General features: G+C 47.6%; 1 protein-coding gene across 1 annotated transcript in view; it reads left to right on the top strand.

Annotated features, from left to right (window-relative positions):
• The first annotated feature begins 6,070 nt into the window (after window positions 1–6,070).
• aup1 (AUP1 lipid droplet regulating VLDL assembly factor) overlaps window positions 6,071–14,294 on the top strand; it is a 42,763-nt gene continuing 34,539 nt past the window's right edge. Inside the window, exons 1-2 of the mRNA XM_052010051.1 lie at window positions 6,071–6,264; window positions 8,124–8,261. Of these exons, the coding sequence (XP_051866011.1) occupies window positions 6,224–6,264; window positions 8,124–8,261 (179 nt within the window). The 5' untranslated portion in view covers window positions 6,071–6,223. The remainder of the gene's footprint in view (window positions 6,265–8,123; window positions 8,262–14,294) is intronic.

Below are 14,294 nucleotides of genomic sequence, written 5' to 3'. Positions count from 1 at the left end.
TGTGGGAGGAAACTGGAGCACCCAGAGGAAACCCACGCAGACACGGGGAGACTGCGTTGGTTATAAGAAGGCTTATGGAACGCTTGCTTTCATTAATCGAGGTATTGAGTACAGGAGTCAAGAAGTTATGATGCATCTCTATAGAACTCTGGTTAGGCCGCATTTAGAGTATTGCGTGCAATTCTGGTCACCTCACTATAGGAAGGATGTCGAGGCTTTAGAGATGGTGCAGAGGAAGTTTACTAGGATGCTGCCTGAATTAGAGGGCATGTGCTATCAGGAGAGGCTGGACAAACTTAGGCTCTTTTCTCTGGAGCAGCGGAGGCTGAGGGGTGATCTGTTGGAAGTGTATAAAATTATGAAGGGCATAGATAGGGTGGACAAGCAATATCTTTTCCCCCCATTATTGAGCGATCCAATACCAGAGGGCATGCATTTGTGAGAGGGTTAGGTTCAGAAGAGACATGAAGGGTAAGTTTTTTACTGAGAGAGTGGTGGATGCCTGGAATGCGTTGCCTGATAGGGTGGTGGAGGCAAATTCATTGGGGGTTTTTAAGAGGGGCTTGGATAGGCACATGAATGAGAGGAAAATGGGCATTCTGTAAGTAGGAGGGAATAGCTATGTAGGCACAACACTGTGGGCCAAAGGGCCCATTCTGTGCTGTACTGTTCTATGTTCTGTGTTCTATGTTCTAGAACGTATAAACTCCCTACAGACAGCGGCCGGAATTGAACCCGGGTCGCTGGCACTGTTACAGCGTTATGCTAACCGCTACACTACTGTGCCTGCCTATTTTAACAAAAATTTTAACAAAGCAATTTTAACAAAGCGTTTGGTTGAGGCAATCACCCTTAATATCTGAGGAGACCCAAGAGACTGCAGATGTTGGATTCTAGAGCAATAAACAATCTGCTGAAGGAACTCAGTGGGTCAAGCAGCATCTGTGGGAGGAAAGGAATTGTCAACGATTCAGGTTGAAATCCTGCATCAGAGTATTGATTCGAAACGTCATCAATTCCTTTCCCACCCACAGATACTGCTCATCACGCTCAATTCCTCCAGCAGATTGTTTGTTACTCTTAACATCTGGATTTATGGTGGCCACCCCTGTTTATAATGAAAACATAACGATTCTTAGTAACTTAATGAAGGGGGCCAAGGGAACTCGTTAAGACCTAGAGGTCATGTTTATCGACTTGGCTTTCGACTCCATCGGCTATAAGCTTATTCTTAAAGCACTTGGCAAGATGGGGATTGATGTCCATTTTGTCAGAATTGGACTAATTCAGACACGAGTCTAAAACCCAGCGTGGTACATTGGGGATTTAAATTCACAAATACATAGGAATTTAACAGAAAACTATTTTCATTTCTTCTTGAGATGAACCCCATTACTGGCTCATTTCCCCATGCTTCAAACAAGTTAAACCAGTTAAGACTATGAAATTATGTGATTGTCATAAACATCCATCACTAAAGTCCTTCAGGGAAAGGAAATCTGCTCTCCTTACCCAGCATTATGTGACTTCAGTGCGGTTAATACCCGCATCCTGTGAAATGTGCAAAAAGAAGTCTCCTGGCTAATTATTGCGAGAGGATAATCTGCATTCAGTGAGGATGGATATTGCAGAGAGTTGTGAACACAGCCCCATCCATCACGAAAACCAGCCTCTCCTTCATTAGAAACATGGAACATAGAAAACCTACAGCACAATTCAGGCCCTTCAGCCCACAAAGATGTGCTGAGCATGTCCCTACCTTAGAAATAACAAGGCTTACCCATAGCCCTCTATTTTTCTCCGCTCCATGTACCTATCCAAAAGTCTCTTAAAAGGCCCTATCATAATTGCCTCCACCACCGCTGCCGGCAGCCCATTCCACACACTCACCACTCTCTGAGTAAAAAACGTACCCCTGACATCTCCTCTGTACCTACTCCCCAGCACCTTAAACCTGTGCCCTCTTGTGGCAACCATTTCAGCCCTGGGGAAAAGCCTCTGACTATCCACACGATCAATGCCTCTCATCATCTTATACACCTCTATCAGGTCCCCCACTCATCCTCCGTCGCTCCAAGGAGAAAAGGCCGAGTTCCCTCAACCTGTTTTCATAAGGCATGCTCCCCAATCCTGGCAGCATCCTTGTAAATCTCCTCTGCACCCTCTCTATAGCTTCCACATCCTTCCCGCAGTGAGGTGACCAGAACTGAGCACAGTACTCCAGGTGGGGTTGACCAGCATCGATGAGCATGTCCACACTGACATGTCCGTCCACGACCTCCTCCACTGCCAGCTTGAGACTAAATGCAAACAAGAGGAACAGCACCTCACCTTCCACCTGGGCGACCTCCAACCTGGTGGCATGAACATCGAACTCCCCAACTTCAGGTAACCGCTCCACCTCTGTCCATTTTTTTTTTGCCTCTTCTCCTGATCCACCTGGCTCCTATCACCAGGTCTCTCTCCCCCACCCTCTCTATCTGCCCATCACCCCCACACTCCTGCCACTGGTTCCCCTCCCCGCCTCCCTCCCTTTATTCCACGCTCCATCGTCCTATCAGATTCCGTCTTCTTCAGCCCCAACTTCCACCTATCACCTCCGCTCCTGGTGCCATTCCCACTCTCACCCACCCCCCCCCCCCCCCACACACATCTGTCTATCACCCCCCTCATCTGGATCGACCTATCACCTGCCAGGTCTTGTTCCACTCCTTCCCTCCACCTTTTTATGCTGCCCATCTCCCCTCTATCTTTCTGTCCAGATGAAGGGTCTCGACCCAAAACGTCAACCCTCCATAGATACTGCCTGACCCACTGAGTTCCTCCAGCTTTTAGTGTGTTGCTCCCCTCCATTGACTCTGTCTACACTTCCTGCTGCTTCAGGAAAGCAGCCAACATAATCAAGGACCCCTCCCACCCCGGTCATTCTCTCTTCTCCCCTCTCCAGAACATAGAACATAGTACAGCGCTGTACAGGCCCTTTGGCCCACAATGTTGTGCTGACACAATTCTACCTGTAGAAATCCCATATCCCTCCATTTTCCTCCCATTCATGTGCCCATCCAAGCCCCTCTTAAAAGCCCCCAATGAATTTGCCTCCACCACCCTATCAGGCAACGCATTCCAGGCATCCACCACTCTCTCAGTAAAAAATGTACCCCTCACGTCTGTTCTGAACCTACCCCCTCTCACCTTAAATGCATGCCCTCTGCTATTGGATCGCTCAGTAATGGGAAAAAGATATTGCTTGTTCACCCTATCTATGCCTCTCATAATTTTATACACTTCCAACAGATCTCCCCTCAGCCTCTGCCGCTCCAGAGGAAAGAGCCCAAGTTTGCCCAGCCTCTCCTGACAGCACATGCCCTTTAATCCAGGCAGCATCCTAGTAAACCTCCTCTGTACCTTCTCTGAAGCCTTGTGAACTTCCTATAGTGACCAGAATTGCACGCAATACTCTAAATGCGGCCTGACCAGAGTTCTATAGAGCTGCATCATAACTTCTTGACTCCTGTACTCAATACCTCGATTAATGAAAGCAAGCGTTCCATAAGCCTTCTTAACCACCCTGTCTACCTGTGTAGCCACTTTCAATGAGTCATGGACTTGCACCCCTAGTTCTCTCTGCTCTTCAACACTGTTAAGGGTCTTGCCCTTTAGAGTGTACTGCCTCTTGACATTAGTCCCACCAATGTGCAACACCTCCAATTTATCCGGGTTAAACTCCATCTGCCATTTCTCTGCCCACATCTGCAGCTGATCTATATCACGCTATATTCGTCACCAGTCTTCCACACTATTCACAACTCCACCAATCTTGGTATTGTCTGCAACTTAGTAACCCACCCATCAACATCCTCATCCAGGTCATTTACGTACATCACAAACAGCAGAGGTCCCAGCACAGATCCCTGTGGAACGTAACTACTTACAGGCCTCCAGCACAAATGAGTCCCTTCAACCACCACCCTCCATCTTCTATGGGCAAGCCAGTTCTGGATCCACACAGCCAAAATATGCAAAAGGTTGGGAGCACGTACCACCAGACTCAAGAACAACTTCTTTCCCACTGTTATCAGACTCCTGAAAGGACCTCTCTTACGCTAAAGATGAATACTTGATCTCCCAATCTCCCTTGTCGTGGTCCTTGCATTTTATTTGTCCACCTGCAATGCACTTTCTCTGTAAATGTAACACAATATTCTGCATTCTGTTTTCTTTTTCTACCGCAATGTACTTATGCACGGCATGATCTGCCTGGATGACACGCAAGCAAAGTTTTTCACTGTATCTCAGTACAGATGCCAATAAGCCACTACCTCAAGTTTGGCCAGAACATGAGACAAAGTATAGACCAGACGACCGTTTTGCAGATTGTTCTGAAGATAAAACTTAGAAGATGCAATCAGAAGGAAATGAAATGAGGGTAGGTAGGAATAAAACAAATACAAAGATGATAACAAACATGGTAAGGTTATGAGAAATAACCCTTCCTGATAATAACCTTTAAATTCCCTGTGCCGGGTCTCAACCCTGAACGTCGACCATCCCTTTCCCTCCACAGATGCAGCCTGACCCATTGAGTTCTTCCAGCAGTTTAATTTTTTGCTCCAGATTCCAGCATCTACAGATTCTGATGTCTCCACTCTACTACGAGAAATAACCATCACTCTGCGATTCACACATGAAGATTTTATATGACGTATAAAGTCTCTGGAGGGATGGAATATGATGGTAAAATAACGCAAGTTCTTTGCTTATTCTGGCTGTATAAGAAATAGGAGCAGCTGTGGAAGAGATAAGATCAGATATCTTTATTAGTCACATGTACATCAAAACACACAGTGAAATGCACCTTTTGCGTAGAGTGTTCTGGGGGCAGTCTTAAAAGCCCCTACCCTCATCAATCATCTTTCTCACCTCCTCAAGAAACTGAATCAAATTCATAAGACATGACCAATCCATGCTGACCATTTCTGTGCAGATGTGAGTAGATGCTATCCCTGAGAATCTTAGAACATAGAACATAGAACAATTACAGCACAATTCAGGCCCTTCGGCCCACAAAGCTGTGCTGAACATGTCCCTACCCTAGAAATTACTAGGCTTACCCATAGCCCTCTATTTTACTCAGCTTCATATACCGATCTAACAGTCTCTTGAAAGACTCTAACGTATCAGCCTCCACCACAATTTACCGGCAGCCCATTCCACGCACTAAATCTTCTCCAATAATTTCCCTATCATTGGTGTAAGACTCACTGGCCTACAATTCCTTGGTTTGTCCATTTTGCCCTTCTTAAACAACATTCTTTTGGACTGCCTGAAATGCTACTTTTCCTCCCCACTATTAAGCACACATCAGCGATCTTGAGAGTCGGTGTAGCGGTTGGCGTAACCCTATTACAGCGCCAGCGACCCGGGTTCAATTCCCGCCGCTGTCTGTAAGGAGTTTGTACTCCCCGTGTCTGCGTGGGTTTCCTCCGGGTGCTCCGGTTTCCTCCCACATTCCAAAGGCGTACGGGTTAGGAAGTTGTGGGCATGCTATGTTGGCGCCGGAAGCGCGGCGACACTTGTGGGCTGCCCCCAGAACACTCTACGCAAAAGGTGCATTTCACTGTGTGTTTCGATGTACATGTGACTAATAAAGATATCCCATTTCTCTTTCCACAGATGCTGATTATTTCCAGCATTTTCTGATTTTATTGCACAGTGGGTGTTACATCTCGACAAGACAATCAACCAGTTAGAATATTTTTATCAATTCACACGATTTCAATCCTAATTATTCATCCTGAATGAGATTTAATGAATTGGAGCAAAAGTTAAACTAAAAAGTTGAGACCACGCATGCGCACTGACTGCATCCAGTTCCCCTCACAAGGGCGGGGAAGACAGGTCGGGGCTGTGGGGGAGTAACTACGCATGCGCAGCGGTCCCCGGCCGCATAGCATGCAGGGATTTGTAGTCAGAATGCTCGCTTCAGCCGATGGAGAACGGGTCCGGTGAACTACAGGTTCCGGCAGGCGCCGCGGGCGGGGAGCCCGGCGCATGCGCGTTGCTCCCGCGGTGCCGCGGAGACTCGGCTGGGGATAACATGGCGGCGGTGTGGGCCCGGGTGGTCGGCCGGCGGTAGCGGAGGGGCGAGGGACGGGGCTATCGCCGCCCGCGGTGGCGGAGTGAGGGAGCGGTGTCCCTGCGGGGCGGAGAGCGGTGCCGGGACATGGAGACGCCGCGGGTGGAGCAGCTCTTCGACTTCAGGAGGTGGGCGGGGGCCGGCCGCGGGGGTGGGGGGTGAGGGGGGGGCTGTGGGGCTGGAGGGGGGTGGGTGGGTGGGGAGGGGAGTGGTGGAAGGAGGGGGTGGAGTGTTGGTGGGGGTGGAGGGGGTGGGTGGGGAGGGGAGGGGAGTAGAGTGTTGGTGGAAGGAGGGGGTGGGGGGAGTGGTGGTGGTGGTGGAGGGGGTGGAGTGTTGGTGGAAGGAGGGGGTGGGGGGAGTGGGGGTGGAGGGGTGGGGGGAGTGGGGGTGGAGGGGTGGGTGGGGAGGGGAGTGGATTGTTGGTGGAAGGAGGGGGTGGGGGGAGTGGTGGTGGTGGAGTGTTGGTGGGGGTGGAGGGGGTGGGTGGGGAGGGGAGTAGAGTGTTGGTGGAAGGAGGGGGTGGGGGGAGTGGTGGTGGAGGGGGTGGAGTGTTGGTGGGGGTGGAGGGGGTGGGTGGGGAGGGGAGTAGAGTGTTGGTGGAAGGAGGGGGTGGGGGGAGTGGTGGGGGTGGAGGGGGTGGAGTGTTGGTGGGGGTGGAGGGGTGGGTGGGGAGGGGAGTAGAGTGTTGGTGGAAGGAGGGGTGGGGGGAGTGGTGGAGGGGGTGGAGTGTTGGTGGGGGTGGAGAGGGGAGTAGTGTTGGTGGAAGGAGGGGGTGGGGGGAGTGGTGGTGGAGTGTTGGTGGGGGTGGAGGGGTGGGTGGGGAGGGGAGTGGATTGTTGGTGGAAGGAGGGGGTGGGGGGAGTGGTGGTGGTGGAGTGTTGGTGGGGGTGGAGGGGGTGGGTGGGGAGGGGAGTAGAGTGTTGGTGGAAGGAGGGGGTGGGGGGAGTGGTGGTGGAGGGGGTGGAGTGGTGGTGGAAGGAGGAGGTGGAGGGGGAGCGTTGGGAAGGGGAGGGGGTGGAAGGGGGATGGAGGAGTGTTGGTGGAAGGAGGGGTGGAGTGTTGGTGGAAGGAGGGGGGTGGAGCGTTGGGGAGGGGGTGGAGGAGGGAGTGGAGGGTGGTGGTGTGTTGGAGGGGGTGGAGGTGGGGAGGGTGGGGGGTTTGGTGGGGGGGTGTGAGCGTTGGGGTGGGTGGGAAGGGGAGGGGTGGAACAGAGGAGAGAGAGTTAGGTGGAGAGTGAGGCATGGAGGAAGGAGAGGAGTGTGGGAGGGGTGGAGGGAGAGAAACTGGCCAGATGGGAGGTTGGTTTAATTGTGGGGGTAGGGTGGAGGGGAGGGATGGGGGTGGATGGAGGGGAAGGTGTGCGTGGGTGGGGGGAGGGTGGGGGGTTTGGTTGGTGTGGTGGGGCATGTGAGAGGGTGGGAAAGGGAGGGGTGGAACTGAAGAGAGAGGGTAGGTGGAGGGAGGAGAGTGGGAGGAGTGGAGGGAGAGAAACTGGCCAGGTGGGAGGGTGGTTTAATTGTGGGGGTAGGATAGGGGGTGGAAGGGTAGGGATGGAGCGAGAGGGGTGAGGGAGGGTAGGGGTGGAGGGAGGTTAAGGTGGGGTAGGGGTGGTGGGTGGGTTTGGGGCTAGGAGGAAGTGGAGTTGGTGGTGGTTGGGGTGGATGGAGGGAGGGAGTGGGTGAGAGTGGACAGAGGGAGGTGGTGGTGGTAAGTGTTCTCTGAGGTGGCTGGGGATGGTTGCAAGATCTTTTGGAAAAGGAGGCTGTCCATGCATCCTGAATTCCCCAAAGTTTGATTGCAAATGTGGGGCTGGTCGTTGTGTTGCTTAAAGTCTTCCAGAAAATGTTATGTAGAGCTGTCAGCAGACGTGGTTTACGCTATTTGCTTGAGGTGGAAAGCCATTGTCTTATTTCTAATTCCTGCATTCCTTGTCTCTCTGCAAAGTTTGAGAAAACTTCATACCCATCTGTTTCTTTTCAATTTGCAGGTTGCCTACAGATGGTTTAATCCTGACCCTCCTGGTATTATACGCTCCATTTGGCATCTGTTTAATGCTTCTCAGGATATTTATTGGGATTCATGTGTTTTTAGTCAGCAGTGCCCTCCCTGATAACTTTTTGCGAAGGTAATTTTTTTTCGTTCTTGATTAACAATACGTGGAGTCAGTGGCATTTCTGCTACACGAAAGTTCCTGCTGAAGTGATTCTCTGGCATCTGCCAGAGGCGCAAATAAGAAGCTCTTGCACTTCTCACGTAAACTATAATAGCATAATTGTTGAGACTTGCAACGGTTCAACAAAATGCCACCACCTCGGCCTCAGATACAGAGCTGCTCACATACAAAGAACAAACATCTATTTTGCTGAAGGAATGACCAGGAATGAGCTTTCAAAGTCCTAACAGCTCCATGAACTCTTGACTCCATCAGTTAAGCATCATCTGTTTGAAGCAGTGTCATAGAGTTGTACAGCATGGAAACAGGCCCTTCAGCTCAACTCATTTGTGATGACCAGAGTGCCTTCCTCAGCTAGTCCCATTTGCCTGAATTTGGCCCATATTCCTTTGAACCTTTCCTACCCGTCAAACCATCCAAATGTCTTTTCAATGTTGTAATTGTACCCACCTCTACCATTTCCTCTGGCAACGTGTTCCATATACCCACCTTCCTCAGTGTGGAAGTGCATCTTAGGTCCCCTTTAAATCTTTTCCCTCTCACCTTAAACTTGTGACAGGGTTGGGGAGCTTTATACTTCCCAACCCTGGGGAAAAGACTGTGACGATCCACTTTACCTATGCCCTTCATGATTTTCTAAACCTCTGAAGGTCTCCCCTCAGCCTCCGTTGCTCCAGAGAAAACAGACCCAGCCTATCCAGTCTCGCCTTATAACTCAAGCCTCCAGTCCCGGCAACATCGTTGTGAATCTTTTCTGTCCCATCTAGCTTAATCTCATCCTTCCAATAGTATGGCGACCAGTACTGCATGCAGCATTCCACGTGCGATCTATATAGCTATAACTTGACGTCTTGGTGTGAAGTGGTGTCTTTGTAGCTTTGTGCAATAATTTCCAGTACCATCTTCTGGTGTACTTGTAGCTGTCCTTCTGAGTTGCCTTTTAATTATCTAACTTCTTGGTCACTCACCGATATTTACTGCTCTGACCATATTAATGTTGCTTGTTTTGCATCTTTGCTGTGTGCAAATCAGCTTACAATTCCTTAATTTGCAATTGTTTGAGTCACTGTATTAGAAACCACAGAAATGCATGTTCCTACTTCTGTAAAAGGTAGAAGTCTGACTTGAGTACTAAACATCCTTGTAGTGCTCTTCCAGCTAAGGTAGCAGAAAGTCTCTGATTATCAATGAAAATGGGAATCACTGCAAAGGTGCAGAAATTGAAATGTTATGTGTCAGGGCCATATGTCCGTCTCCCTCTTTTTTTTAAACATGCCACAGGGCCTGTGATATATTCACAGCTTTTTCTGTATTTTTTCCTTTCCTTGGCATTCCACCTTTTCTTCCACTCTTTTTGCTTCCACCTGCAAGAACACACAAAAACAGTTGGCCACTTGAGCCTGCTCTAATATTCAATAAGATCGTGTCTGATCCAGTGTTGGGCTCCATGCCCATTTTCTCTCATTCCCCCTAAGGCTGACTCCAACTGTCTAATATACCTTAAATATATTCAGTGACTGTCTTCACAGTTCTCTGGGGCAGAGAGTTCCAGAGTTGCGATAATTCCTCTCATCTCCATCCTGATGGGCAACCCTTTATTCTGAAACTGTGTCCCCTGGTTCTAGATATCTCCATAACAGGGAATATCCTTTCAGCTTCCACCCTGTCAAGATGAGAAAAAAAGTAGCAAGCGCAGGCTATTCGACCTTTCAAGCCTGCCCTGCCATAGAGTTGTACGGCCCTACCGCTCACCATGTCCATGTTGACCATTTTGCCCAATCTACACTAATTCCATCAGGTCTGTTCTCTTCCTTGCCCATTTAACTGCCTCTCTAAACATCGCGATTGTACCTGACTCCTCCTCCTCCACCTCTGGCAGCGAGTTCCAGATATCAACCACTTTGTGCATATTTTTAAAAAAACTTACCCCTCACATCCCCTTTGGAAACTCCTCAGTTATCCCTTAAAATTGTGCCCTCTTGTTTTTGATGCCCCTACCATGGGAAAATGATTCTATCCTATCTTTGCCTCTTATAATTTTTATAAACCGCTTTCAGGTCACACTTCAGCCTCCTTCACTCCCAGCCTATCCAATCTCTCCTCATAACTCAAGTCCTCCAATACAGGCAACATCCTCTGCATCTCCCCTGCAGTCTCTCCTGTGTAACCACATCCTTCCTACAGTGTGGTTACCAGAACTGTACACGGTACCCTTAAGAGCCGTCCAACCAGTGTTTTGTAAAGTTGTTAAATAACATCCCAACTTTTATTCAATATGATCATGGCAGATCTGCCCCAGGCCTTCTTTTCTGTGCCAGTTCCCCACAGCCATCACTTCCCTGATCTTCCAAAAAAATTATCATTCTCTTATGTACACCCCAATGACCAAGCCTCCACAACTCTCCAGTTATTCACCATGCTCTGTCAAAAGCACTCAGAATCTTGTTTCGATATCACCTGTCATTTTGCTATATTCCAATGAGTATACATCTGACCTGCTCAGCCTTGTCTTCATACGTCAACCCCTTAATCTACTTTTCTACTTTTATACTCTATACCCTTGTGATAAAGGTCAGCGTTCCATTAGCCTTCCTAATTACTTTGTATACCTGTGTGCCAACCCCTTGTGTTTCATGGAGTCCTAGATCTCTTTGTATTACAACATATTCTAGCCTCAATCCACTTAAATAACTTTGCTCTTTCATTCTTCTTTCCAGAATGGATAACCTCACGCGTTCCTTCAATTATTCTATTTCCCACTCAAACAACTATGTGCCCTATACTTTTGTAATTGCCTTCTAAGTTTATGACAATAGTTTCAGACCCAGGAAAGGGGTGTGCGAGAGAGAATTGGTTATGGGGAAATATTCAGGGGAATGAGTCTGACGGGATTGCTCTGAGAGCCTGCTATAGAGTTAGACCATTCAGAGTACCATGTTATAAGGAAATAAACTGGTTTATTATTGTCACATGTACTGAGGTAACGAAAAAATTTTGTTCTGCATGCCATCCGTATAGATCATTACATCACCAGTACATTGAGGTGGTAGAAAGGAAAACAATAACAGATTGCAGAGTAAAATGTTACAGTTACAGAGGAAGTGCAGGTAGACAGTAAAGTGCAAGGCCATGGCGAGGTAGATTGTGAGGTTGAGTCCATCTTTTTTGTACAAGGGGACCATTCAGTAGTCTTACAACAGTGGGATAGAAGCTGTCCTTGAGCCTGGTGGTACGTGCTTTCAGGCTTTTCATATCTTCTGCCCAATAGGAGGGGTGAGAAGAGAGAATGTCCATGGTGGGTTGGGGTCTTTACGGAGACAGTGAGAAGTGTAGACAGAGTCCATGGAGTGGATGCTGGTTTTCATGATGTGCTGAGCTGTGTCCGCAACTCTCTGCAGTTTCTTGCGGGGGAGAAAAACTCCAATAATCAGACACTTGGGACTTTAGTTCTGGATTAGCAGATTTTATGTACTGTGGATGTTATTCATTTTAATACTTAAGCTTGTTTTTTAAATTTTTTTAAATTTTTCTTAGATGTTGCACTCTATTTTCCCAGTGAACCTCGTAAGTTTGGAGGAAGTATGGGGAAACAGGACATGGGTCAGTTTAAAAAGAGGGCAGGAAACAGAAGCCTGGTCAGATTAAAGAGCCTGGGAAATGGGATCCCGTCTGAAGGGAGTACAAAAGCTGGGGCCCACTGAGTCAGAAGGCAGTGGCAGACAATACCCGGTGAGCCTTATACGCGCCATTATGATTTCTGAATGGTTGGAAAATGGATTATTGAAGTTTAATTGTAATATGACCCTCTTGCCCTCAAACTGAATTTGAAATTCTGCCACTGTATGGTTTTTTTCCTTGGGGATCCACTGCTGTGAGGTCAGTCATTAAACATGCATCGTTACATAATATCAGATCTAAAATAGCCTCCTTGCTAATTGGTTCTTTATTGTGTTGCTCTGAGAAACCATCGCAAGTACATTCTATGGTCGCGAGAGGTATTGCTGGATACGGGGGGAAAATATTGGAAACATGAACAGAAAACAGAATTTGTAATGTGTAGCCTGAATGTTTCTGACCATAATTTGCATAAAGATGACGGCTTTGAGTCTGCCAGATGGGTTCTGGTATCACTTCGGTTTTTTTTTTTGCTATTGCCAGTTTATTTTGGGGGGTTTGTTTCGAAATCAAAAAGCTGTAGTCAAATCTTTTCCACGCAAATGGTATTTTTCATATTGCCCCTTACCCCAAGCGAGTAGGCAGTCTGTGAACCATTTTTCTGAAGTGGAGCCACTGTTTCAAAGTTGGTCAGTTTGTACTTGGCAAGATTCCACAAACTTCGATAAGATAAGAGAGCCGGGGAATCATCCTTCTAAATGTGTGTGAGGTATTTTCTATTAAAGTTCTTACAAGTGGCTAAAATGCATTCTTGGTAGCCACACCCACAGCTAGAAAGTTCTTTCTCATTGGTCCAACTGCAGATTTCTCCCCCTTGGTTCCAGATACCCCTGAGAATCTCTGATTACGGCTATGGCATCAATGGGATGTTTGTGCATTAAACTCTAGTAGTAACCACTATCGTAGGTGTAGACTTGACTCTCATTCCGTGCTATAAAACAGGACAAATGAGGTGTGCTCCTATGTGGCTGAGTACTCCATGTAGACCATACAGTGAGTTTTCTTTCAAGGCAAGTGGGCTTCACAGGCTGAGCCAGCGTTTAATTGCCCTTGGTGACGGTGAGCTGCCTTCCTGAACAAGTTCAGTCCTTGAGGTGTGAGTATACCCACACTGCTGTTACGGAGAGAGTTCCAGGATTTTGACTGAGCAATGGTGAAGGAACAGTGATGTATTTCTGTCAGGATGGTGTGTAGCTTGTTTGATTTTATTTTCCTCTGCTCAGCCTTGTTAGTACTCTGCACTCAGCTTCTGCTCTTCTGGCTCCACTAACTGAACTTTTGGATTAAGGGAGGAAGTTACCAAGAGAGGAAGTAAGATTTGCGTCTTCAAAGCATCTTTGCAACTCTTTCAGGATGTTCCTGCTTTGAACCAATGAATTGTTTTTTGGTTCCTGGGATGGCAGATTACGTGAGGAGAGGTTGAGCAGGCTGGGTCTCTTTAGAGGTTAGAAGTTTGAGAAGTGACCTCTCATTGAAACGTGGAAAATACTCTGAGGGATCAAGATATGGGAAGGTTTCCCCTGGCTGCAGAGTCCACAGTGAGGGATTACAGTCTCAGCACAAGTGGGTAATCCATTTAGGACTGGAGTGCAGAAAATATCTTCACCCCTGGTGAAGCTGAATCTGTGTAATTCTATACCCCAAAGGGCTCTGGAGGCTTGGTCATTCATTGCATTAAAAACCAATCAATTTTGAACAGGAATTGTGAACAGAAGCAAGGGGTATGAAGACCTGCTACTGTTTCCTTGTATGAAGTGCAATGTAATGTAGGAAGCACAACTACTAATTTGCACAGGACCAGTTCCCACATGCAATGCAATAAAAGCCAAATAATTTCCACTTAAATTGATGTCAGTTAAAGGCTAGATATTGGCTTGGGTAATAAGGATAAATTTGTTGAAATAGTGACAGCAGTTTTCCACCCCAGTGAGAAGTTGGAGCCTCCATTTAACTTCTCATCCAATGGAAAGCAGCCCTCTTATGGCACTGAAAATGTGAAATAATTAATAAGCATAATATTTTTAGAAAAGCTAAAATGGTGGGTTGATAGAATGCACTCGGGCCTTGCTCCCACTGTAGTACTAATGGCGTTTGGCACCACTGGAAGAAGCCCTCTTTTGGATGAGGTGGTAAACTAGTCCCAATCTTTCAATTGGATGTAAAAGATCCCATGGGACTATTGCAAAGAGAAAGTGGTGTTCTGGTGAATTGTCTGATGATTAAAGACTCGACAGAAATATCTGTTCAGTTTGCTGTCTGCAGATTAGCAGGTACATTTATAAATTGCTCATCATTGCACTTCAGAAGAAA

Source organism: Pristis pectinata, chromosome 2, assembly GCF_009764475.1.
Source record: "Pristis pectinata isolate sPriPec2 chromosome 2, sPriPec2.1.pri, whole genome shotgun sequence".
NCBI lineage: Eukaryota > Metazoa > Chordata > Chondrichthyes > Rhinopristiformes > Pristidae > Pristis > Pristis pectinata.
This window is presented reverse-complemented; position numbering and strand designations above follow the sequence as displayed.